The sequence below is a fragment of the Meleagris gallopavo genome, chromosome 16 (assembly GCF_905368555.1).
Source record: "Meleagris gallopavo chromosome 16, MGAL_WU_HG_1.1, whole genome shotgun sequence".
NCBI classification, from domain to species: domain Eukaryota; kingdom Metazoa; phylum Chordata; class Aves; order Galliformes; family Phasianidae; genus Meleagris; species Meleagris gallopavo.
Genome location: NC_139419.1, coordinates 13,212,821 through 13,238,848, shown reverse-complemented (window position 1 = coordinate 13,238,848; position 26,028 = coordinate 13,212,821). Strand labels below are relative to the sequence as shown.

The 26,028-nt window shown below is 46.6% G+C and overlaps 1 protein-coding gene across 15 annotated transcripts; it reads right to left on the bottom strand.

Annotated features, from left to right (window-relative positions):
• Nucleotides 1–210: 210 nt before the first annotated feature.
• Nucleotides 211–25,794, bottom strand: UBN1 (ubinuclein 1). 15 transcript variants are annotated; one of them, XM_085237807.1, is made up of 18 exons: nt 25,644–25,794; nt 24,851–25,304; nt 23,208–23,291; nt 22,129–22,224; nt 21,684–21,818; nt 20,892–20,995; nt 19,151–19,589; nt 16,436–16,506; nt 14,668–14,797; nt 14,330–14,448; nt 13,721–13,849; nt 12,620–12,763; nt 9,668–9,718; nt 8,476–8,518; nt 6,921–8,150; nt 5,348–5,600; nt 4,943–5,032; nt 211–2,664 (listed from the first exon to the last, which is right to left on the bottom strand). In XM_085237807.1, exons 2-18 carry the CDS (start codon nt 25,100–25,102, stop codon nt 2,612–2,614), a joined length of 3,423 nt encoding a protein of 1,140 aa, XP_085093933.1. In that variant the 5' UTR covers nt 25,103–25,304; nt 25,644–25,794; the 3' UTR covers nt 211–2,611. The 15 variants fall into 15 exon arrangements, with proteins under 15 accessions (XP_085093933.1, XP_085093940.1, XP_085093934.1 ...); XM_085237814.1 differs by having other exon boundaries at nt 5,486–5,600; XM_085237808.1 differs by having other exon boundaries at nt 24,866–25,304; nt 25,644–25,793.
• Between the last annotated feature and the right edge of the window lie 234 nt (nt 25,795–26,028).

The following is a 26,028-nucleotide window of genomic DNA, read 5'->3' as shown; positions in this document are numbered from 1 at the left end:
GCATTGAATATGAAAGCATAAACAATTCTACCATCACAATGGCTTCGGAGCCGTAGTGCACTTACAAAGTAAGAGATTTTAGTTAGAAGGCAATTAATTAATTAATTAGTCACTCGAGAAATAGATGGTCAGGAGATGATCACCAAGCTAAAACAAATTCATGAAAGCAAAATGGTGAAAACTAGAGGGAAGAAGATGGAAAAAAAAGCATTTTGGAAACGAAACAATTTATTCAGTTATTCTGTACAAGATTAACAGTTTTCATACCACCCCCATCATCTTCAGCAAGACAGTCCCATCACACAACAAAAATATAATAGTAAACCGCAGCTCTTACATCCAAAAGGAACTGCCCTATAAAGTAAGTGCTATGGGAGCCTCACTGCCCCACGCTGTCACAGAAGTGCTGCACGTTGCCTCATCGAGGCAGAGGCCAGAGCCCTGGCTCCCCATCAGCTGTCAGGCCTCCGCGTGGTTCTGCCTTGCTGCAGCTCTGCTCCGTACCATTCACTCATTCATTATAGCATGTAAAGAAAGAAAGAAAAAAAACAAAAATCCCACAGAATTTCCACCAAATAAACATTTCCCTGAGGCAAGAGGCTTCGCTATATTCCTAGAACGAGGGCGTTCTGCTCTGGCCATGCACAAAGGTGCCTCCCAGCAGAAGCATTCAAGTGAAAGCAAAGAGAGGGAGTAGAACCAGCACCTCGGGTCACTCGCTGCGAGTCCCTGTCCTGCCAGGTGTTTGCGTGCTTTCAGCAACCATGGGAAGTTGAAGGTGCAAAGCACCTCTCAGGATGAGGCCTCCAACGGGAACCATGCGACATCCACTGATCAGAGACCAACGATGACTGCTGTGCTTCGTTTTAGTCACACAAGTTCTTGTCTTTGGCTCTTTTGCTACAACCTAGATATTTTCTGTAAACAGATTTTTAATTCTGAGCTGCATTTTTTTTTTTTTTTAATATATATATATATAAACAATGCAGTGATCTTGGAAAATTACATACCAGCTCAAATTGAGAACAGTCTGTCTCGGAGCTTACAAAAAAATAGGGAAAACAAAAGCAGATATTTGCTGGTATACTCAGCGCCAGCATCCTACCTGAAAGCTCTAGGAGGAAGGCTGCAGACTTTCCCTTGAACTACCAGTTAAATCTATGCAGATCAGTGCCACCATGGCACGATTCAAATGTGGGCTACAGGAGCCTGAGAAAAGAGACTGGGGAGAGCAGAAAAATAAAACCCACAAAGCTCAGTTGGAACCACAGCCTGCTTTTAGCTATACACAGTTCAAAAGGGTGTGCTCAGGGGAGAACTGTTTAGAGCTAAGAGTTAAAAAATCGTCTTAAAAAATAAAAATGACACACCCCAACTCCAGATGGTCCCCATTCCTGCAGCTTGGACAAGCGCATGATTCTAGTGCAGAAATCATCAAGGAGAGCAATACTCTTCTCTGGAATTCATTTGAATATAAGTGACCTTGGTTAATCTAGATCGTTCCCTCTGCCCACTGAAGAGATCGTTACTGACAACCCTAGGAAAGAATGGCTTTAGGGGAGGGTCTGGAACCCGCTTGCACAAACTCTGATAAGGACTGGTGCTCTTGCTGGATTTGGTACTGTGTTCGCAGTCACCAAGACACCATTTAAGTCCAGACAGTGCAGCTTTTTTGATGTGCAACCATAAAAAGCTCTATTAAATAAACAGAATACATCTTAAATACAGAATGATTAAAAAAGGGTTGAGGAGCACATTTAATAGGGCTGAAATGTGTGTCACTAGTCCATTCTTGCTCCACCATAAAAGGCACTGGAATTATGTCTTCCTATACACGTGACATGCTGAGAAGTGTCCCATTCAATCCAATGCATTCAACAGTAATGAGGATAAAACTGAGCAGGAAAAAAGCATCCCTTTGGAGGAAAAAAAAAAAATTCCAAAAACCAAAAGATGTAGAATTCTCAACGTCCATGAGTGCATCTAGAAGTGTCTCTCTAAAGAGTCTTCTTTCTCCTCCAGAGGGGAACATCAGATGGTTCGTTAGATTCACTGCACAGGAAATGTTAAGTCCTCCTATTAAGTGTAGCACAGCTTAATAGTACAATTGAAAAAAAAAATAAAATAAAAAAAATCAGTGAAATGTCTTCAGAAAGCACTGGCAGTGCTAGAATTGTCCAAGTAAATCCAAAGCAGAAGAAAGAAGCACCTTTCATACCCTCCACAGGGAGACCAAGGAGGTAACTGGGCTTGGAGGTACTTGGCAGACGTAGACGCAGGTGAGTGGGAATCCACAGCCCCAGACTTCCTGCAGGAAAGCCAGGCCACCTGAGTCTTCCTGTGAGTTCCAGCTCATGCCAGTGCCAGGGAATGCGTGAAGGGCAGCAGCAATAGAAGAGTGCTACAAACACTTCTCTCATCGGGACGTGGCTCAAGGCGGCCCTTGGTGTGGGGCTTTACTCTGAAAACCTCTGAGCAAACGCACCAGCAAACCCCTCGTTGAAGTTCAGTCTCTCCAGTTGTCATGAGTAGAAGACACCGTCGATATCCGTGAACTAACAGCTCCTCTGGGTTTATCCCATGTGTGCTCTAGCTCCCCTCCTGGCAGACGTCACAACTTCCGCTGCTGTGTGTTGGACCCTTTGCCGTGAAGCTGAGAAGCATCTGAAAGAAAACAAAAGCAAGTGGGAAAGGGTTTCAGCATCAGCTCCACGGAGCTGTGTGCAGCAGCTGAGCTGCAGTCACAGGAAGCACTGAGGGTCTCCTGTGGCCTCTCAACAAAAGCACCACAGCACGGATTCAGATGGCTGGTTGACTAGCTAGCTTGGCAATCTGTCTTCTAAAAGCCAGGCTGTGGTGTCTCCCCACCTAGGAAACTAGAAACTCATGGTGCTTGCTGCCTAGCATCTACAGTTGATTTGAATATAACTCAGCAGACCTTTGCTGTTGTAATGAAGTCCTTATGTGCCCACTGATAGCAACAGGAGTCATAGGAATCTAACCACTGGAGTAAGAAAAAGGAGGAGTGGACGTGAAGGAAGAAGAGTAAATGCAGTGAATAGGGAAAGAGTAAGGTAGTTTAACATATCAGAATTCTCCAGGAACAATTAAAACTACCGCCAGATCACAGTGAACAAATGGATGTACTGAGACGTGCAGTCAAGCAGCAGTGGCACCAAGCAGGGCAGCAACAGCTCCTTCTCCAGGACGAGGACAGTTCATTCCATGCAAGATTGCAGTCCCAGCACACAGTACTCCTAAAGCAAGCAGTTGGAACAACCACGGCCACAGTACCAGCACGCAGAAACACCCATCAGCAAAAGCAGCAGCAACGACACGCAAGCACACATTGGATGCTCCTTGCTCAAATGCTTTTTTGATGAATGCTGCTATGAGCACCTTCCCATAAGGCATCAACAACTCCTTGCATTTGTAGCAACCTCCCAAACACCAGCTCGCAGCCTTCAGGCAGAGCAATACAGCTGTGGCTATCTGTTTGTACAGCCAGCTACAGTTCATTCCTCCAAAGAAACAGGAGATATTTGAAGACCACGGTGGCCAACGAAAAAGCTATTTTGTTCTTCAACAAAGCACCACAAATCAATAATACTGTCAGAGAAGACTGCACTACGCTCAGTCTTCAATGTCTGTGTGAAAACATCAAGTGAGGGCCCTAAATTCCTTCAAATGAGGAAGAGAACTCCTCCTCAGTGACACAGAATACACTTCACACGTTCAAACCAAAAAAAAAAAATCAATCTCCTCTCCAGCAAGTGGAAGTTTAGGAACAGGAAGGAAAGGTTCTGTCACACAGCAACTGCTGCAAGGGGCTTCTTCTGTTCTGCCACCTGGAGGGACCCAACAACTCACCCCACACAAACTCCACTAAAAGCAGCAAAGGAGAGGAATTCTTCCAATTTTCACCAGTGCTCAGCAGTCTCTTCTTTCTCCAGCAAGCACTGTCCTCAGCAGCCAAGGGCATTTCACATGGACTGCTCCAGGAGACCACATCACCTCCAGCAGCGTGCCCACACATCTACTAATGGCTTCAGTGCCACACTGTGAAGCCAGCACAGTCACTCCCAGATCAGACTCACACTGCCCAATAAGAATCTAAGACAGTCATGCTGAAGCACACTGAAGACCCAAGAGATTCTTGATCAGTAAAGCAGAAATAGCTGCAGCAATTACCAATGGCATACGTGGCACAATTACCAAAGCAGACATGCCCAATCTGGTGTTCCTTCATTTCCATTTCCCGCATGCTGAATGGATTCCTCTCTCCTTTCCTTCCTCTGCAGTTCCTACAAACACTTGCAACCCACCACGCCACAGCAGGCAGAGCTCCAATTATCAGCAGAGATGTTCTTTGGACATCTCTTGTTTTATGCATCAGTTCTGCAGGCATCAAACAGGGAGGAGCAGGCTTAACTGCAAAATCATCACATCGTCAGCACCAAGGAAAACAGCCTGCATCCCTCACTGTAAAGGACATGTGGGCAATTAGCTCGGTGCACAGATGCAAGACATTCTGGTCTGACACACTTTATATAGGTCACCAGTGACAAAACTCCACACAGGCAGCATATTCAATTTTGGGCAGTCCTGGCAGACTCTGCATAAAGAGGCACAGCTTTCATCCTAACAGAATAAGCCTTTACCACGACGCAAGCAGCAACGTTAAGTGCCTCCAGGTGCTCACTACGTACTGAAATGAGCACTCCTCATTTCAGAAGCACACGTTTGCTCTGGCTAACAAAACAGCAAAGGACACAGAGGGCTACGCCTAGCTTTGAGCCTTGGGGAGGCCGGAGGTTTCAGCAACGACCACACCGGTCAGACAGCAAGGACAGGAATTCTGCTTTCACCCCTAAAAGTCATCCTGCTGAGATACAGGGTGACTCACGACGCAGAAGACGAACAAGACTGTCTGACAAGTTACCTGGCAGACTTTGCGGTAAATGAGTGGACAGGGCAGAATGTGGGAGTGGCGCAGCATGGTGGGGGCTGGAGTGCAAGCCAGCCAGAAGACCTAGAGAGAAAAACAAAGAAAGGAGAGAGGAAAAAAAAGAACAAATACACATTGAAGTCAGAAATGATAGAGGAGCTGCAGCCGTTTAAGCCTATAGCTTAGTTTCCAGCTGTTGGGACTTCTGGGCTAGCTACAGGGATCTGCCCGAGGTTCTCCAAATGCAACTGCTAGAGGTATAAATGCATGAACTACGGCACAAAGCAGCAGTGAGAGAGATGAGTTTGTCTGCAATGGGTTAACACAACAAGAATGCCAATGCTCTGCTATTTAACAGCACAGGCACAAAGACGCATGCATGAGCAGGAGTGCACTCACTGTGGCCAAGGCCATGGTGGAAAGTTCCTGGAGCAGGTCCTGTAACTATTGCATCCTTTGAAACTCCTGCTTTCGGGGAGGAGTCTGAAGTGAAGGAGATGACATGAAGAGGGAAGGTATGAATAGGAGAGATAATACCTAAAGGGGTGGAGCTCAGGGCAGCTGGCAACTTTGGATTGCTGGACTTGTAGGATGGAGACAGTACACTTAAGGAGGAAGAACTGGTTAGCAGCACAGCTCCACTAGTTCCTTTCTGAAAAGCAACAGAAAAAGTCAGTCAGGAGTGGGAAAGCAAGGCATGTCAACATTTATACCTGAAGAACTCCAAACCAAAAAGTACTCTAGAATTCCTCCTTGCAAGAAGCACCCTCCCAAATGCCAGCTCTTGAGGCCACCTAGAGGTGCCCAGGACACTAAAACCCAGCTGCTAGATGCTGCGGTCTTCTAACGTAACCATACTGGATCTTAGCCTGTTATTCTACTCTGGAACTATGCCTCCAACAGGCAGAGGAAAAGCTGAACTATTGCCTACGAGTTTGAGGAAGGAAGCTTCTTATTATCTTTCAACAGCATGTAATTGCTGTCAAATCAGGGCACCAAGGCCTGGTATACCTCTTTACCCAAGAATGCTATTGGAAATCACTCCCACAGAACTCTGCTCCACTGGGAAATGCTCTTCAGCTCTTGATCTTGGTAACAGACAGGCTGCACAAGCTGAACACTATGTGGTTTTCTGGCCCATTTAAACAGACTCATTTTTATTGCCCTGCTCTTTCTGTGTGCTACAAAAGAGTGCCAATTTGAGCAGCTGAGAAACAATACAGCTGCATTAGAAACGTCAACGGATGGAAATCATTAAATACAATGTGTGAATAATACAGATTTGTATAGGTATCCCAGGAGTTCTGCACAGGGCATTATATCTCACTGATCTGTCAGACCTTGCGTTTCACAGCTTGCCAAGAAGTTCCAAGTATCACTTCACTACCTATGGGAGTGGCTGGGGAGCAACAGAATGTGGACAAAAATAGATGGGCTGGCATTTTGAGTTTAAAGCCCGGTATCACAGATTGTTTACTCTGTAGAGCAGTAGTGAAACAAAATGCCAGTAATACTAAAATTACTTATAATGTAATAAGGTCAAGATGCAAGACCTAACTTCAAACAGATTAACAGTTATAATCTTAGTTTATGCAATTGTTTTAGCTTTCATGGCTATCTGCCTTACCATGCTTCCTCCTGCCTTAAGTGGCAGCATTACTGTCTCCATAACTCACAATGTCAGCTCAAGAACACTGCACAGCCTACCCAAAAATTGCTGTCTGGAAGGTACCAGAGTATTTTCATCGTGACTTTGAGCTGAAAATGAAAGCTTGAACTCTGGAGTGCAAGCCCATGGCAAAGGCCAGGTCCTCCTAACCTAAGCAGCCAGAGTCCAGACAGTCATTCAAGAATTTCAGGAACTTCTTTCAAAGTCACCACTTTACATCACGTCTCAACAAGTCAGGAGACTGCCTGTCACGATGCCACGTGCTCTCCTAGCATCAGGCTAGGTCAGCATGCTCCTGCTTACCGGCACAGAGGTAGAAGATGGGGCGCTGCTGGCAACAGCTGGCTTTAGGGAGGAGGTCAGCAATTTGGCCACCCCTTGAGTGCCCCCACTAGAATCTCCATTTGAACCTCCAGGAGGTGCCACCAGAGTCAGCTTCTGTGAGACAGGAGTCTTCTTCACTGCAGAGCCCAGGGCCGGCCGGCTGGATGCCTGGCTGGAGGAAGGGGTCTGCATGCTGGGCAGCAAGTTCCCAGAGGAGCAGCCCTGGTTTGCAGACGCTCCTGATGAGGAGCTGCTGGAAGAAGTCCCGTGCTTGGAGAGTGATCCAGAAACAAAGGGTGACTTGTAGGATTGTCCTGAAGTGCTAGAGCCACTTGAGTGCTTTCCTGTATAGTTTAGAGATGATGAAGATGAGCCTGGGCTTTTGTGAGAACTGCTGGAGTTTTGGGTGCTGCCTGAGGTGGCAGAGGAATGGAAGCTCTGAGCTTTGGTTGATGACTTGACCTGCTGGAGGAGGGAGCGCTGGGGCAATGGGGAGGAGGATTTGGGGTTCTGCAGTTTGACAAACGGAGCCGGAGAGGTGAAAGTCTTCTGTGGCTGGTTGCTCGAGTGGAAAACCTTCACCTGAGTACCTGGCACTGAGGTGGAGGTCTGAGGCCCATGGCTTGGTCGGACCAGGCTGTGGTGCTTCTGTTTAGCCTGATGCATATCAGGAAGGATTTTGCTGGGGGAGGCTTGGCAGGAGAGCTCTTTATAATTAGAGTTCTCTGTCTTTTTGTCTTGGGATGATTGGCCCAATGCAAGGGCCTGTTCAGCCAGGAAATTTAGAGGAGACTGGAGGGAACCAGCAGAGGATGTTGCAGGGGCAGGGTGGGCCTTTGGAAATGTTCTCTTCTCTTCTGAGGATGCAAGAGTTGGAATCTTCTCAGGTGGAGCTTTTGGAGCTCCAGGAAGAGGAAAGTCGGGGCTCCCTCCCGCTCTGCTGTTCAACACAGCCAGTTCCTTAGAGACTGCTTCGAGGGAGGAAGTAGGATTATGAATTAAATCTTCGTCCAAGGAATTGTCCATGAAGGCAGCAGGAGTAGCAGTGCTGTTGGCCGCTTGTGCTGTCCCAAGGGACAGGAGTTCTCTGGTCTGGGCACTGATGTTAAGACCTCCTGCCTGGGGCTCTGATGACAGAGCTACGGTGTTGCTTGAATGTACTGATGGAACTGAAACAGCCACCTTTTTATCAGGTTTAGAGGAGAGTTCCTGGAACAAAACGACAACAGAAAGCAAAGTCAAAACAGAGGCAGAATCTAACGCTGAGAAAGGAAGGATAGGATCCTGATTTTGAGATGGAAGGTATGATACCTGTCCAATGACAGGTACCCTCCTTCCAGAACTGGTACTCCTGCTGCCATCAAATCTAGCTGCTGCTCTATTTTTTCCTCAAGCACAGCGCAGACTGCTGCTGTTTAAGAATACAACTTCCTTACATCTACGCATAGATATAAACCTCAAGTACAGGACCTAAGATGGCAGCCTCTCAGCTGCTGCGATGTATCAAATGTGTGTGCCAAAAAACAGAACTCACCTTCCCCTTCACCTTAGTAGGAGCAACAACCTTCTTCTTCGCCCTGTTTTTAGGGAGACAAAGAAAACATGGGTTCACTGAGTGCCTGTAGGGAAGCATCCAACCAGGTGCCCTGTTAATGATGATCCACTGAGGCTTTTGCAAAGAACAGAGGCAGCATCTCAGGTTGCTAGGATTCAAAATCGTACGACATTTGTTGCTGCCCTAGGAAGTCCCAGCTCCCACACAAGGGAATGATTTAGGGAGCAGAGCAGAGATTCTGAAATGGTAGCAGAGCAGTGAAAGCACTCAACAGACATATCCTGCACCAGCTGCAGGGCTAGGAGCTGCAGGAGCCCACTGCTGACCTAATTATAACCATACCCAGAGAGAAACGGATACACAGACTATTTTGGAGAAAAACTACACACTTCTTTTAGATTCCCAGAAGAAGTCAAGGATGCAAAAGCATCTGCCAAATTCATGGAAAATAGATCACTTGGTCTGGACAGATGCAGTCTCCGGTACAAGACATCCCTGAGCTGCCAGAGTGGTACGGCTGAGGAAAGGATGACTCTACAATCTACTTCATACCCTTTCTCCACTTCCCCTCATTCATCCGATGCCAAGAACAGGACCATCTGTCTAACAGATATCAGCCTAAATCTGTATCGTAGTCTGTTATATGCTGCCAGCAAGATTCATGAGACCCTTAGGCATTAAGGCACCTGCCCAGCTGGATTCTAATAGATCCCTTGGTTTGTCACCCACAAGTCTGTTTCTCCCATTCTCACTGCCTTGAGCTCATCGTACCTCTGCTTTAACCTGGTAACAAGGAAGAGGGAATCCAGAATCCAGTAAGGTTTAACTGAATAGGTGGCAATAATCACAGTGCTGGCATCACAGTCCATTTTACTTAACTATCTCCCAGGGCCTAGCACAGAAGCTTGACTCCAGCCTGTCGAACAAGGCCAGGAGACAACCTGGCATCAAAGATCATTCTGTGAGCCTGCTGTAAGGCCCAGGCAGCTCAGGAAGGCTGTTGCTGGGAGATGTCACACACCACTTCTCTCCCTAGACCTTCCGAAACTAAGCAGCGCCAAACTGTCTGATGGGAGGCAAACAAGCTCAGGTGTTCCTGCACGATCCACCCAGGCCCCAGGGAACGCAGTTCACCAGTTATCACTCTAAAGGAATGCTGCACGATACTCACAGGACTGATGTGAGGTGTCCGTGTACACGCCTGCTCTCCTTAAACAGTGTCCTAAGAAGGGAAGAGAGCAATGAGAAGTGATATCCAGCAAGACCCAGTAGAGCAGCTGGGATCACTGGAGACAGAGCTGCACAGTACAGCAGGGGACTTAGTGAAGTTAAAACCACGGGAAGCAAATAAATATTCATCCATTTTCAAGGAAAATCCTCTTCAACTCCCTCACTCCATTCCCTCCCTGCGGAGCTACGCTTGTAGGCGCTGGAAGGGCCATTAAGGCAGCGTGGTTGGACAGTAGCTAAGAAATGAGCTCTGCCAGCCTAAAGAGCTGACAGTCAATTGGAGAGACAGCACAGTTGTTCAGGCTGAGTTTTGCTGCTGCCAGAGATCATCAAGAGCTGGCAGATCATCCAGGAATTCTTCGGCATGTTTAAGGGGGAGAGGTTTCCTTTCCCTGTTTTATATACAGCAGTATGGATGAGAAGCCTTCATTCACTGCATTGCTGCTGCCTTTGAATCCCAAAAAACAGAAGTGCCTTTGCAAATCAGCACAACCATTTCTTCAATTGTCTAGACACAACCAATAAACAGAACTTCATCCAAAAGCCATTACTGCTGAGCCTAAGTAAACCAGAATCTTATGCAAGCACTGTTTCACCTACAACAGCTGCCACTCTGCTGGTTTCTCAGATATCAAGGTGAGAAGCTTATAAACATACCACCAACACTGGCATACAGAACATGTTTTCCTTCTGCTGTTAACATACTCGGTTTTTAAGGCATAGAGTTTTGTCATCCATTTTCTTTTAAAAAGCCACATATTTTAACCTCACAGTCTTATGTTAATTGCCTTCTAGTACTGACCAAGAAAACAGAATCATGGCAGAGCCTCTCTGAACTCAAACACAAAGCTGACACTCTGTTCACCTTGAGGCTCCTTTTAAAGATGAACTTCTGTGCTCACACTGACAGCGAATCAAGCTGATTTGTCCACAAAAGTTTTTACAGCTCTTCTAGTGTTGCCAAAACCTCCCCTCCACTTCTGCCTGGCTGGCAAGCTAGCCTCTGTCCTTAAAACAAAAAGTCCCAAAAGAAAAAACGTTGTCCCTTAGTCACTGAGAAGCAGTCAGGGAAACCATTTGTCTTCAGTCATTTCTGCAGTCAGCTTCATTGGAAGATTCTCCTACAGCAAGTCTTGGAGGAACACCCGTATGCTTAAGAACAGTTTTACCTACAAATTCAGGGAAAAGATTTTCATTTTCGTTTATTCAAAGAGGTTTTAAAGTAGGTGAGCTAAGACCACCCCCAAACTGGTAACGTCTTTATTAAGGAGGAGTCTGCACCCACTTTTCCTAATGCCATCATTTAGCTCCCACACTGAGCAGCAAACTACAAACATGCACAGTACTGTACTTCATGTACACATGCCATTGCAGTAAACTGCCATGGTAGTTTTCCAGATGGATTTGTAATTTGCTACTCACATTTACTGCTCTTAAGAGCTGGTACCCATTAAATCAAAAAAATAAGTTCAGCAGAGAAAAGATTACAGTGCTATCCAGCTCTACAAGTGCAAAGAGACAGACGTTCCAGCAGTAGGACTGCACATTTGTCATTGTTTTAAATCTAGTGAGCAAAACAAGGCAGGCCAGAAACTGATGACATTCTCCATAGAATGACACTCTGCAACTTGTGTGCTCTCTGCAATCATCAGCTCAGTGGCAAGGATGATAGATGGCGTGTAAGAGCAGGAAACAGCAATCAAGACGTGAATGTGATTTTCTTTACCCTTTCCCAATTCCTACTTATTTTGCTGCCTCTGATGTGCCTGTGCAAGTCCCAGAGTTGCTAAAGCCTTCCACCTTGCTTTCTCTTGGGAATACTCTATGGACTAGGAAAGATTTCCCCAGGTGTCTGAGAAGGTCTTTGGTGATACAGATTCAGGAAACTACAGGCCTCAGCTCAGTGCCAGTTCTGATTTATAACCTGTCACACCCAGCAGCATCCATCAGAGGCCAATGCCAGCCAAGACCACTCAACTTTGTCACTAACAACCTGGATGACAGACAGACTGGACTCTGAGTAAGTCTGAGGGTGACATGAAAATGGAGTGGGAAGTGTCAGAGGGCAGGGGTGCCACTCACAGGGACCTTGACAGAAGAAAAGGGACAATAAAACCTTGAGAAGTTCAACAAAGACAAACACAAGTCCTGCAGCTGGCATGGAATAACCCCATGCAGACACACAGGCTCAGGGCCAGCTGGCAATGAAGCAGACCAGCAAAAAAGAACCTGGGGGTCCTTGAGGACAAGCTGAACTCACTGCTTAAAGGGCATACTGCTGGAAGATAACTAAATTCTGGTAGTAAGTGCATAGCTAACAGTATGAGTGCTTATTCTCCTCTGTTTAGGACTTGTGAAGTCACATCTGTACACATCTGTGTCCAGTTTCAAGGCTCACACAATACAAGAGAGATGCTGACAAACTGGAGACAGTCCAGAGCCACTGAGGATAGGGACACATGACATAGGAGAGGCTGGAGGATCTGAGCCTGCTCAGCCTGGAAAACCTTAAGACTAAAGAGGGGTTTAACAGCATCTTCCACTAGCCAAAGAGTTCTGGGTACAGGGAGCCACAAAGAAGATAGAGGTACCTTTCTCAAAGGCACACAATAAAAAAAACGAAGAGGAGATAGTCATTTCAGTGCAGCAAAGGCAATTCTGATTGAAAATAAAGAGAAAAGACTTGTGAAAAGTGACTATGTATCAGAAGAGTGGCCCAGAGATGCTGTCACAATCTCCATCTGCAGACACTTTCAAAACTCAGAAGGACACAGCCCTGAACAATCTGACCTAACTTTGAAACTAGCTGTTCTTTGAACAGGGGTGGGACTAACGACCTTCAGAAGTCCCTTATGATACGGAATCCCTGGAGTACAACATTATTCTTGCTCACCTGGCCTGCATCCAGCCTTTTGGCCATAGGGGCTTCACCTCTCCATCTAGGAAGGTCTTCACATAATCCTCCAGAGACTGAGCCTTATTCTTGTCATACTCATAACCATCCAACTTAATCTTCACCAAGTGGCAAAGCAGCTCCCTGAAGAACAGGAAGATTTCAAATACAGTTACTTGGATTCATTTTCCCCAGATGGAGGTCATTCCACTTATCCAGGGCTGGATGAATATGCCAAGACATGCCTGGCTGTGCATAAGTACTCTGGATCAGACTGTAGCCAGCCAAGCGCAGGATTCGAGTCCAGGCATTCCAAACACCTTTCTAACAAAAAAGTCAACCCTGCACTGCCTCTGTAAGAAAGAGGCAAGGAAAGGCACGTTTCTCTGTATGCAAATGCATGCACACAAGTGAGCCAGAGGAGAAAGGCCTTATATACTCCGTCCCACTGTAATATCCTGAAACAGCAGAGGTGGTAAACCAGTGCCAGAATTACAGGCGTCACAAACAACTGCAGACCTGAACTCCTTTGCAGGAGTTTGTGCCGAGAGCAATGGGAAGGCAGGAAGTGAAGCCCTCTTTGTTCTAAATGTATCAGCCATCTATGGAGCAGCATCCCGATTTATTAGAATAAGATGAAAAAGACAGCATGACTGATTCTCGTTTTACCCTGTGTCATTCTCCCTTTCACCCAGCACTCTGTCGGACCCTTGGGCACAAGGGCAGCAACTCCCAAGAGTTTAAAACTGTTTACACAACCAGAAATCTAATCTTGTTAAGAGTCTAGCTGGTGGGATTTCAGCATTCTGCCACGTTCCTTCTTTTCCTAAAGATCTGTCCCCTCTCTTTTGACCTCCACATGGAGGCTTCTTAGCACTTCTCTCAGAGCTGGCTTGTACCTGAAATCGGGTTAGTTTTGCAATGTATTTAAAGTTGAGATTCACTAACTGCAGCAGCGGCTTCTGCAAGCTTCCAATCTGACTATTACTGCAAGTAATTAGTCCTGCTCCGAAACCAAGATACAAATATTAAAGTGTCTTATTCTATGCAGTTGGAAGTGAAGCAAGTCACAGGTTCACTTAATATCTAAATTATGCGAACCTTATTTCATCATTCCATTGAAATTTCTTTCGTGGTCCCGTGACGCGTTTCCCTCCCTTTTCATCATCCTCATCATCATCAGAGCAAACTCGATCTCGCTGCTCTTTGTCCTTTTCCTCTTCCAGCATTCTAAAATAGAGATGAAGACAGTGCGGAAGTCATCGTCCTGGCTAATCCAAAACCAGGGTAAATCTCCCAACAACACTGTTCAGAAGGCTCACAAATCAGTGATAAAAAACTCTCAAAACCTGCTGCTTATGGTGGAAGCTGAGCTAAGCACTCAGTGTTAATGAATTTCCCAATACTACATAATAGAGACTGCAGAGATCCAGCCTGTCTGCTTTCAGACTGACACGTTTCTAAAACATGTCTGGGCAGAAGTGAAACACTTCAGCCAAATTCTGGTCCTATCAATGCTGCTGTAGGTGGCATCAGTACAGATAGTACAAAGAACACACGCTGCTTAATTAGGGCGATTAATGGCTGTCAGCAATTCCTGAACACAGGAAAGAAAAAAAAAGGTGATAAACTTTGTGAGAGCAGTTTATAGGTTACAGGGAACTTGCTGAGAAGAGCTACAGATGCATAACAGGCAAACTATGAGCTTACTTGACAAATTTGGCCTGAGTATGGGCTTGGCATTCCTCCTGGTACTTCGCCATCTGCTCTGGCATGGCTCTACCAATGGCTTCCTTCAGCTTCTGCAGAGGCTCCTTTAGTCGTCCACCCTAGAGCACATCACAGAACAGACTGAGGCTCCAAACTGTGCTCCAGACAAGATACCCAAATTCAGCAGGATGAGATTTTGCCAATTCTGAACCCACGCCACCAGATGGGGCGACCAAAGCATGCTTGAGTGGAGGACAACAGCACATCATGCAGACAGCAGCTGTGCTCTGGAAGGTAACATGCATGGGAGACAAGGCTGCGCTACCAACATCACTCACCTGCTCATAGAGATAAAGCTTACGGGCACGCTTGACTAGGGTGTCCTTACTGCAAGGTAAGAATGCAGCCAGGTGGGTGTACACCCCTGACCGAATCTGGCTGTTCAGCTCCCGGGTCTGCAGCTCTATGCTGGAAAACAAGACAAACAAACACTGAGCAGAGATCCAGCACGGGTTCCTTAAGCAACAGAAAGGCTACTTTGATGCAACCTGGGGAGCTGAAGGCAGAAGGAAGAAGTACAAGGCCAATTCATAGAATCATCACAGAATCATCTCTTCCAACCCAAGCCATTCTATGTTACAGACTTGCCTCTCCTCCCTCCCACCCTACAGCTCAGGCTGCCCAAGGACCAATCCATGGCCTCAGGTACCTCGAGGGACAGGGCACCTCCAGCTCTGGGCAGCAGTGCCAGGACCTCACACCTCTGAGTAAAGAATTTCCTTCTAATACCAATTTAAATCTCCGCTCTTTAGTTTAAAATGATTACTCTTTGCCCTATGACTATCTGCCTGTGTGAACAGGAAGGAGACTGACTTTTTATTAGCTCCCTTTAAGTACTTAAAGTTACTCACTTTAAGTACTTAAGGCTGCAATGTGGTCTCTCAGGAGCCTTCACCAGACAGAATGAGCCCGGCTCCCCTCAACCTTTCCTTCATGGCAGAAGTGCTCCAGCTCTCTGAGCATCTTTGTGGCCATCCTCCAAACCCATTCCAACAGTTTTTCTCCTCCTTGCTCTGGGGGCCCTGGGTTTGGATGTAGTAATCCAGAAGGAAGTACAGCACACTCCTTAGCCTTTCTCTTCTGACCAATGTACCTGTACCTCTTACAGTTATTTTTCACATCCTTTGCCAAGTTCAGTTCCACCTGTGTCTTGGCTTTCTTTATCTTTATCCCTCAGGCTTGAACTTACTCCCAGTGACCAGGCTAGAGAGGTCAAACTGACCTACGCAGGTATGTATAACCTCAGGGATTAGCTTTTAAATACACTTCTAAGCATCATAGCTGATTCTACTGCCAAGCCATATAAATTAATTTTAACCTTTTTCAGAGACAATTTAAATGATTAGTTTTTTTAAAACCTATTAGAAGTGCCAGTGCAGTCAGCACTGGGATGCTAAAAGGTAGCAATCACCACTTGAAAGGTGAGGTAAACAGACTCCCAAACTTCCTGTCAGCAGCTTCCTCCAAGTGCCTTGATAAACAGAGGCATTAATTTCCTTAAGGCTGAAGTATTACACTGAGATGTTCACAAAGCTGTATCCATTCATCAGCCTTCTCCAGACACTTGAAGAAGAATAAAGCTATTGTCAACAGCTCCTTGAAACTGCACTGGCATTCTACAATTGGTGGACTCAAAGATACAGAGCAGTAATGGAGTTCCTTCCATCTTTACAGAATACCAGTTGAACACAGCAGCGTTATTCCAGTTAAAAAATATTCCATATAGCACATAAATAGCAAAGTACGTGCCTGACATCTCCAGCAGGAAGAGATTTACTGTTCTTGTGTCAAGCTGAAAAAATTAAGCACATGAATACGAAGCAATGGCTTGAAAACAGGAGGCTTAGATACAACTCCTCCAGCTTTCTCCTACCTCATGTACACATATTACAACAGAAAGCTGTTTCTAGCTGACGTTCATGATATCCTAGGTGTGTTCTGTGTGGAAAGCCCACAGTTCCTGCTAAACCTGCTCCTGAATTTACCAAAAAGCAATGCTCTCCTTTCCCTGTATTAGCCCCAATCCTCAACCCACACAGCACTTACTCCAGTATGATATTGTTGATATCCTGAGTGAAGAATTTCTGCTTGCCTTCTCCCTCTGCAGCTCTAGCAGCCTAGAAAATAGAAGTCAACATCATTTCACATACCATTATAGATGGGCACAAGGAATCAAAAGCTTAGTTTTAAAACCACTTTAAAAATACTGCAAAACAAAGCAGAGTTATTTCACCGAGTTCTCCACCAACTACCTGCTTGTAAGTGGACTAAAAGCTGCCAAAAGTAAGAGACACCTCTTAGGCATCCTCACTTTGAGCCCAGCTCTATTACCTGGGCTGGTATGGCCATGCCATGTCCACACACCTTCCCATTCTGGATTCTGGGTGTGCTGCTGTTGTATACAGTGGAGCTGTAACAGCACAGTCAAGATTCCTCTGCTTAATATGGGAAAGGAGATGGCTTAGAGGCAACTGGCTTCCTTGGCATTATTCTCATGGGAAGAAGGGACAAATGAAGGACATGGTCTTAACTTCCCAGAAGAAGTGTTAGATTGAGCAATAGGAACATAGAGTTTGTCCCTGGAACAGGAAAGATCAGCCAAGTCATGTTTAATGAGAGGCAGGGATACTTATCAGCGTGTTTTCCAGGCCAATCTGGACACTGACTCAAGAAACAAACAGAAAGAATCGTAGCCACAGGGGATCTGTTATTTCCTGTCAACACCATGGAAATTAGAATAGCTCAGGAAGCTTCCTGAACGGGATATGACAGCAGCTTGCAAAGCACTGCCCAAAGAAATCACACCCATGAAAAATATGTCCAACAGAAAAATAATTCCAAGAGATGAGTGACGTAGCAGGAAAGTGCCACAGAGAGTTCACAATCTGCTGAGTGCAGCAGAACTGATGTAAACAGAAGTGAGATTTGCCACAATGCACCATGTCAGGTTAGTGATTCCTTGCAAGGGAAAGGGGACACCAAAGGAGAAGTAAAGGATTTTGACATCTCCTGATTTAACATACTGAGATACAGGCTGGTAAGCAGTAAGATTATGCCCAAAAGGTGTGTACGTTCCTGAAGCAATCTCCACCAGCAGCAGGTCACCAGCAGAAGGCTGGTGATGTCAAAGGAGAAGGGGCAGTGCTGATGGGAACCCTCCACATGAGAAGCCTTTTAGGAAGAAGAGGGTTACAATCAAATCAGTTGAAGCAAGAGATGAAATGCCTGGAGAGCCCATCTAACCCATAAGCCACTCCCACCTGCTAGGACAGAAGGAACCTGGTTCTCATGGCAGAAAGAGGCAGCCCTCCATTCCAACCCACAGAAGAGCTCATGCCTCAAAGCCATATCTGACCCATAGGCTTCAATTCATTAAATCTTGCATTTCGTGTTTAACTTCTTATCTTAATGTACAGAGTCCATCAACATGAGACACTGCAGCAGGAAAATCTGGGGGTAACCCATTACTACACTATCTTGCAGCAGCATAATGATTAACTTAGTACTGCAGGAGATTCTGCAATATTGTTCTTTAGGTTAAACATAATTCAGAAGCAGGTGCTTCAGTGTTTTCTGTTAAGAGCATGAATAGCAAATAGCAACAGTCACGAAGAAGCCCACTCTTTTCATCAGCTGCTACTTTCTTCAGTTCCTATTTCTGTTTGCTCACCACCACGTGCACTCTTAACATTTCTCAGTAGAACACAGTGATCTTTAACAGAAGCTAATCTTCAGTAACAGGAGTTATTAAGCAAGAGATGCTTAAGTAATGGGCACTCTAAATCTCCAGAAGAAAGTGGTCTGAGTACTGCTTATGACTTAAAATCAATATTTAAAGACAAGCCTAATAGCAGGAACCAAACATCTCAGCATCTGCTGACAGGCTGATGGTGACAGCCCACACACACATCAGAGGAGCCTACAGGCTGAAATCATACTTCTCTGACATGCCAGCAGAGGGATCCCTGGCCAGCACCCAACTCTTCCCCTATAGAAGAGCAGACCCTAAGGTGAATCACAGTGTTCTGGAGGAGATGGACAAGTCACACAGAAGTCCAGCTGCAAGAGGAGCTACAGGTAGAAAGATTTGACATCACCCTTCTATAAATTAATATATTCCACTTCCTAAGCAGCACTGAAATATTAAAGATAGTGAACAAAAATCAAATTGCCAGCAATGTGACTCCAGCCTGCGAGCTGCCGAATCGTGTATTTGCCTTAGTGAAGGCATCCATTTGCATAAGACTGAGGGAACAGCTCTAACAAATCTTCAAGCCCCATCTACAGGGCTCTTCTCATGCTACAGAACAGCAGTAGTGATGCTTTGCAGCTGCACCCATCTATTTTACATACACAACTCCATGTGCCTCTTCATAAACACTGTCCTGATCATCACAGCACATTAAAACTATTACGGTGGAATTTGTCCTTTGGCCTCATTAGTTCACATTTTAAGACCACTTATGTTAAATTGGCTTCAGAAATTACCTATTGCATCAGGTGCATACCTCGCCAAGAGAGGCAAAAAACCCATACTGACAGCCAAAATGTGAAATTCAGTAGATAACAAGGCTGAGGACCAGTGCTTTACCACTGTCTGATACACAGGTGTTCAAGGAAGTGCCTTGGCACAGAAGCAAACCAAGTGCCAGAAAGCCGTGCTCCTGCTTGGCACTGTGAAATTTCCCCACCTGGGTGAAGAACCCAGCAGAGCTGCCCCCAGCAAGCACACAGCCCTGCTGCCTGCAACGACCCACCCACCTGAGCCAGTTCTTTGATGCGCTTCTCCAAAGGGGCCGGCAGCCCCTCTGGGAGGGACGGCAGCTGCTTGAAGTCTTGTTCTAAGCCTGCCCCAGAAGGATTGCTCCCATCCTCCACATCGTGTAGGGGACTCCCTTCTGGGGATTCACCGAAGAGTCTCTCCAAGTCTAGGTCAGTTAATGTGTCCATAGCCGTAGCTGCCTGCAGCAGGTCGCTATCACTGGCATGACCAAAGAGTGATAACAACGGGTCAGGCATCGTCTCTGCCTCCCTTGGGGCTTGAGGCTCTGCTGGTGAAGGAGTCACCGCTTTCTGCTCTTCATCTTTTTTCTTCTGAGCTTCCTTCTCTTTCTGAAACTTCCTCAGCATCTCCTTGACACTGAGAGCTCCAGAGTATTTCTTCTTCTTCTTCTCTTTACTCGCATTTAATGCCGTAAAGCTGCAAACAAAGAAGGGAAGAAGAGAGGGAATTGAGAGAGAAATAAAATAAGAGCAAGGGAAAGAGACAATGGTACCTTCCCCTAAGTTCACTTCAACCACACGCACCGGTGCTTTGTTAAATCTTATCTCCTAATGCAATTACAGCATAACTAAGCTATTTCCTACCAGGACCATACCTAAGAGTTAAGGTAAGATAGAAGAGCTGAAAACTCACATGCACTGTGTGACACGGAGCACATTCATTCATTCCATGTTACCATTCTTTTTCTCTCATTTAGTTATCAGCTGCTCACTGATCCAATTTCACCACACTTAAATTTCAGTTCCTTTCCCATCATTTGCTAGGCTTTCTGAGGCACTTGTCCCACATCTCCTTTGTCAGACTGACTATTGCCCATGGAACAGTACTTAGAAAACAGAAAGACAACGTGCATTGCTCTAGCCAGGATGAATAGGAAATGCACAAGCAGCTAGTGCAGAGGAACCAAAGCAAGAGTGTGACAGCCACGTGAAGCTTTTTGTCTCTGTCTGAACCAGGGCAAATTCCCCTGCCTTGTTCACTACTACAGATTCATACACTGACCGCACCATTTCAGAAAGCAAATCCATGCAGGGAAAAGGAAATCCAACAGAACAGTTACAGGAAGAAGGGAAAAATTAGGATGAAGACGTAGCAAAAGAGTCAGACAGCAAATACAGAAATTGAAACTAAGAGATCAGGTCAACCAGAGTGCAAGTATAGGCAAGTTTAACAGCACCCCTTCAGACTAGAATAGCCAAAAGAGAGAAACTACAGAAAAGCTAATCACCCATCCAAGAAATGCTTTGGGCAGGAATACAAACTGTTGGCCAGCAATAATGGCAACACAATTTTCCTTTCCACCCTTACCACTTATGGCCTTCTAACCTCTTTCTCTTTGCTGGCTCTCACCTCTCTCTCACCCCACACTCACACCACTCTGAGTTCACGTCCTTCCTTCCTGCCCTTCCTTTCCCAACTCTGTCCCAATATCCATTTTCCCCAATACTGTCCATATCTGTTCTGACCATTAGTGCCTAAACTGAGCTCCAAGACACAACAGCATTTCCAGGTAGCTGTGCCCCTCTTTGCCCTGGTACTCTTGTTGTGAAGCTATGCTTCCCAACCAGAAGCTTCCCTTTCCCCATTCCCCACTGGCAGTTTACCCACTGGTGCCTATGCAGCACGCTTCCAAGCCACCCCCCAGCATAACATGTACTAATGCAGCATAACAAATGCCACAGAGGCATTGGGCAGTAAGCATCCCTTATTCCTCCTTACCCAGCTTTTGGGAACTTGGACTTTTTGGATTTTTTCTCCTTGTCATAAGAATCATCTTTCTTTCTCTTCTTCATTTTTTCACTTCCATCTTTCAGCTTCCGCTTCTGGAAAGGAGTAAAACTGAGTCAGAATCAAAAGTGTTACCTGTACGTGGAATTGGAGCTGCAGCCACAGAGCCACTTTGGACCCTCTGCTAGCAGTGTGAGAACAGCTCCTTCCCCACCAGACATATTAACACAAACAACACAGGGGTATCACCACAGTTCTGGCATGAACCATCTTGAACATTTTACAGTGCACCCAGTTTTTACACTAGAAAAGATTCTGTCAACAAAGGGGAAGGAGTGCCAACTGCCCCTACCATCTCCTCTTTTAGCCATGTCACTTTAGTACTGCGAAAATGCAGCCATCTCAAGAAGATATTGCCACAGAACAAAATCAATGGCATAGTGGAGCCTCTAACATCTCAGATGAGAAAGAGAAGAGCCCTCTAATGTGACGAGTGTCATCCCCACAGCAACAAGCAACTCTTTAGAGTGACAGTGGGTCACCAACGTTTCTACCAGGCAACTCCCCCAGTAGTCTAACAAACACCAAACAATCCTCATTTTAGCATCAAATATGAGGGCAGAATGGGATTATGAAGCGCTCAGTTATGAGACAGTACATCTCCCTCCCTGTTCTGTCCATATCAATTCACAAGTCTCTATTTCCAATTTCAACACTCTTTTCATGCGGCAAACCCACCGAGCTCTAACAGAGGGAATACTCCTAGAAAGCTGGCTTGCTGACCTTGGGAGATTTCTTCTTTTTCTCTTTAACATATTCATCTTCAGAATCAGATGCCTGCCGAAACTGAAGCGTTCCTGTGTTGATGTAAAACCCTCCATATTTTGTAGTAAGAGAAGCCGGAACGAGCTCATCGTACTAGAAATAAAAGAGAACAATCTATTAGCATTGTAAATTTATATTCAAAGAATCATCACAGAATTTATTTTATTCTGCACCTGAGCTGCTTGGAGAACGGAGTGGGACTCGTGCTCCCCCAGGGAACAGGCAGGGCAGTGGACACTTGTGCTAACTGGCGCTCTCCTGTCAGGCAGCTGCTGCAGGAGCTCTCTTTACCCAGCCCTGGCACACTCCCTGCTGGCACTACATTCATGTTCTCCCCAGATGCCAGCTCAGCCCCCCCCAGGCAGCTGAATTTAACCACCCTCACACCTGCCCAAGTACTCACTGCTTCAGAATTATCAATGAAGGAGTCAGATTCGTCGTATCCATACCCCATATCAATCAAGTCCTGAAAACGGTCCTTTCTACGTCTCTTGCCACCCTAAACAATAAAAGATCGATGGTATGCTCATCTTTCTTTTCTAATAACCACAGGGATAGCCCTGACATAGGACCCTAACATCCTCTCCAGTATAGAAAAGAGCTTTCTGCCTCCTAAGAGCAGCAGGAGGACGGAACCGTCACTGACCCACGTCATATGCTAATCTAAGGGTACAATAAATCCAGTTTTATGCTTTGTCATACAGAATCAAGGACAGCGTATTCAAATGCAATAAAATGTTGTCCCAACAGACATGTGCCAGTAGGCTTGATTTTGAACTGGGTCTGCATCCCTTAAACACTTCTGCCAGTGCAGAATGGTTGTTCTTCCAGAACTGTCACAGAGCCAGTACAAACCCCACACCACAGGCACCAACCATGCACACAATGCATTAAGATGACCAATAGGTCCAACTCACATCACAAGACAATAAAGCAACTCGCATAACCAAAGGTACTGGCTGTAAAATACAACATTGCTTTATTGTCATCTACAGAAGCAAAGTGAGAGGAAGAACAACAAGGAAATGGGCAAGGCGGATCAGCTTCCCTTCCACTGAACTTAGCAGTGCTGACAGCAAACTCAGAGCACCGTTCTTAGAGACACGAGAGGCTACGCCATGTCATGACTGCAAGGCTTAGAAAATACTTTTTTTTGGCTTAAAAATAGGATCCATTTCATAAATTAATGATGGAAATTTTCACTGCCACGAGTGAAAATATTATTCACTATAATCAGGCTGTCATTGGTTTTATGAACGTAGCAGAACTGTTTTAGTAAATCACAGCCTTGAAACAGAAAAAAAAATACAGACAACAGTATCCTTGGATCAAGGTAACGGACTTGATAGGGACGTGAAGCCAACATGAAGATAGGGACACATGAGCTAACAACTGCTAACTTCTGTTAAAACAATTTTGGTTGAGAGCTGAGCAGCATTACCCATTCTAAGGGATAACACGATATAAAGAAGAAAAACATACATATTTTTCTTCAAACTTCCTAGCAAGAGCCTCCGCTTTATGTCTCTCCTTTTCATCATCGAAGGGATCAGCAGGTTCTTTCCTCTGCAGAAAAAAGAGAGACAAAAACCATCAGAACCAATCCTGTCACCCTGTCACCGAAGCCCCATTACATGTGCATTAAACCTATCATGACTGGAACATCCAGGCAGAAGCTCAGCCAAATCAACCTTTAATGCAGTATTCTCAGAGTGCTATTATTCTTAGAATAAGTCACCTAGAAACAACCATGCAGAAGGGTTGAACTCTACTAGGTAAGAAAAATAAAATTTCTTTGAGACAGTGATAAACCAAGGAAATGTAATGAACGGTTTCTTCTCTCAACTCTCTCCCAGAAAAGTAACAAGAGGGTGGTGAGATGGAACCCTACCACAGATCTCCAGATTCTATCTGGAGTAAATCCCTCTTCTTCTGCATTATTGCTGTTCAAAAATCAGATCCAGGGGCATCTCCCTTGAGTTCATGGGAACGAGCTTCAGCAGGCAGACATAAGAGGAACTTGTCCTTACTCTGATCCATACTGGATGACAAGCATTTATTGTTTTGCTGCAGTCTCTGGGTTTTGTGTGCACCCTCAGGTAGTTCTGTACCTGTTTCTGCTTCTCCTGATTCCCCAGAAAACAGCATGAACCCTCAACTGAGTGCCAAATAGAACTGAAAATCAGCAGCAAAAGCAAACAGAATCCAATCAACTTTCTCAGGCATCACCAACACTGATGTCAGAAGCAGCAGGAATGGTGCTGAAAGACTTGGGAGACCAGAACTCCTTCACACCACAGTGTGAAAAAGTGTTCCTTTCAATAACTACTTTTTGACAGAAAGATGTCTATAACACAAAGCTTAAATGCTAACCTTAAATACTAACTTAATAACTTAAATGCTAACTTCAGCATACCCCTGTATCCCAAGAAGTGGCCTTCAAGAAGAAAGCAGAGTTATCAGGGAACACCTGAAAGCATCAGGGCCATTAAACAGGGATCTATGCTGAGTGCTACAGTGGAAAGAGTCATAGAATCATTGAATGGCCTGGGTTGCAAAGGAGCACAGTGCTCATCCAGTTCCAACCCCCTGCTGTGTGCAGGTCGCCAACCAGCAGCCCAGGCTGCCCAGAGCCACATCCAGCCTGGCCTTGAATGCCTGCAGGGATGGGGCATCCACAGCCTCCTTGGGCAACCTGTTCCAGTGCCTCACCACCCTCCGGGTGAAAAACTTCCTAATATCTAACCTAAACCTCCCCTATGTCAGTTGAGTCATATAAAATAAAGCAAAGTCCCCCCAAAAGATGCAGTACTCTGTTACAGAGGATCACTCTTTTTGATACTTTCTCTAACTGGGCACTATTAAATAGCAAGCAGCACAACACAATGTGCCAAACATGCTGACACATCACCCTTTTGATGTGCAACAGCAACAAAGATGAAGGAGCAACAGAGAGCGGCCCAAGAACAGGAACACATAGCTCCCAGCTCTGAGCCTGCACGGTGTCTGACCTCTGACCCATCACCTCCCCTCTCAGCACCTTGCAGGTAACACTCTCCCACCTCTCCCTTCAGCATTAAGAGAACAACACTGCAAAACTTTTGGAAACCTTCAGATATACCGACCACGAGGATGCTCACTTTGTCTCCTGAAGACCCTTTTCTTTTCGCTTGGCTGTTCTTCAGAAGATCTGGGTAGTAGAACTCCGGACAGCGCTTGTGATCCGGCTCGAAGAGAGTGAGCGACAGCCGCACGGTCTCCCCAGGCTGCTCCGCCTCCGGGGGCTGCTCGGCATCGTCCTTGCGAGGCTTCTTCAGGAAGCTGCTGCTCAACGGGCCGTGCAGGGTAGTGAACAGAACCCGGTGGGGCTCCGTCATGGCGACGGCCACAGCTCACCAGCGCTCATGGCACAGCTCCCACGGCATCGGCGCGGCTCTGCCCCAGCTGCACACGCACATGAGGTTCCCGGCGGCCAGCCGAAAGGCACGGGAGGATGCTGGAAACGGAACGGCTCCTCCCGATCTTGAAGTTTTCGCAGCGAACGACACGAGCTCGCGTTACCGGCACGCACTGCAAACGCTTGAGAAAGAAGGGGAAAACAAAACGGAGAAGTGAACCCTCCTGAACGCGGCAGCCCCTCCGGGACACCGCTTAGCCGCGACACCCCCGGCACGGCGGCAGCCGAGCACCGCGGCTCCTCAGCCCGGAGCCGGGCGGCCCCACCAGCCCCGAACGGCCATTACTCGGGCGCGACCCGCGGCTAACGGACAGCCCCCGCTCTCCACCGGAGACGGCGGCGCTGATGGGGAGCCGGCACCTAGCGGGCCCCGGCGCTGAGGGGAAGCCGAGGGGAGGCCCCGAGGTCGGCTCGCGATGCTGAGGAGGCCGGGGCCGGGATCGTCGCCCGCCCGCACTCACCGCAGCCGCGGGCCCGAACCGCCGCCGGGCTCCCGGCCGTACCGAGCCCCGCTCTGACGTCACACAACAGGGGCGCTGCCCTCACGCTGTAGCCGAGTGGCGTCACAAAGCCGCGCGCCGCCGCGGCCAATCAGCGTGTCGTCTGTCGTCACGCCCAAGAGGAACGACGGGTAGGAAGTGAGCGCGGGTGTCACGTGATGAGGGCGGACCAATCGCTGTTGGACCGGCCCCGTCCCAGCAGCCCCTGCGCTGAGGGGAGATAAGATGGCGGCGGCGCTTTGCTGGGGGAGTGGGGCAGTGCCGTGAGGTCGGTGTGTTACCTGTCGATCTGCGGCCTCGACCACCGAGCTTTGCTGTGCGTTTTACCTCCGAGAGACGTACGAGA

Coding starts and splice junctions, on each gene's coding strand:
- UBN1 (XM_085237807.1), bottom strand. CDS start 25,102: ATGACGGAGCCCCACCGGGTTCTGTTCACTACCCTGCACGGCCCGTTG. Junction 16,507..19,150: donor GCATCAAAGAACTGGCTCAG/GTGGGTGGGTCG, acceptor TCTATTTTCTAG/GCTGCTAGAGCTGCAGAGGG. Junction 2,665..4,942: donor TTTACCGCAAAGTCTGCCAG/GTAACTTGTCAG, acceptor GTTTTCTTTCAG/ATGCTTCTCAGCTTCACGGC.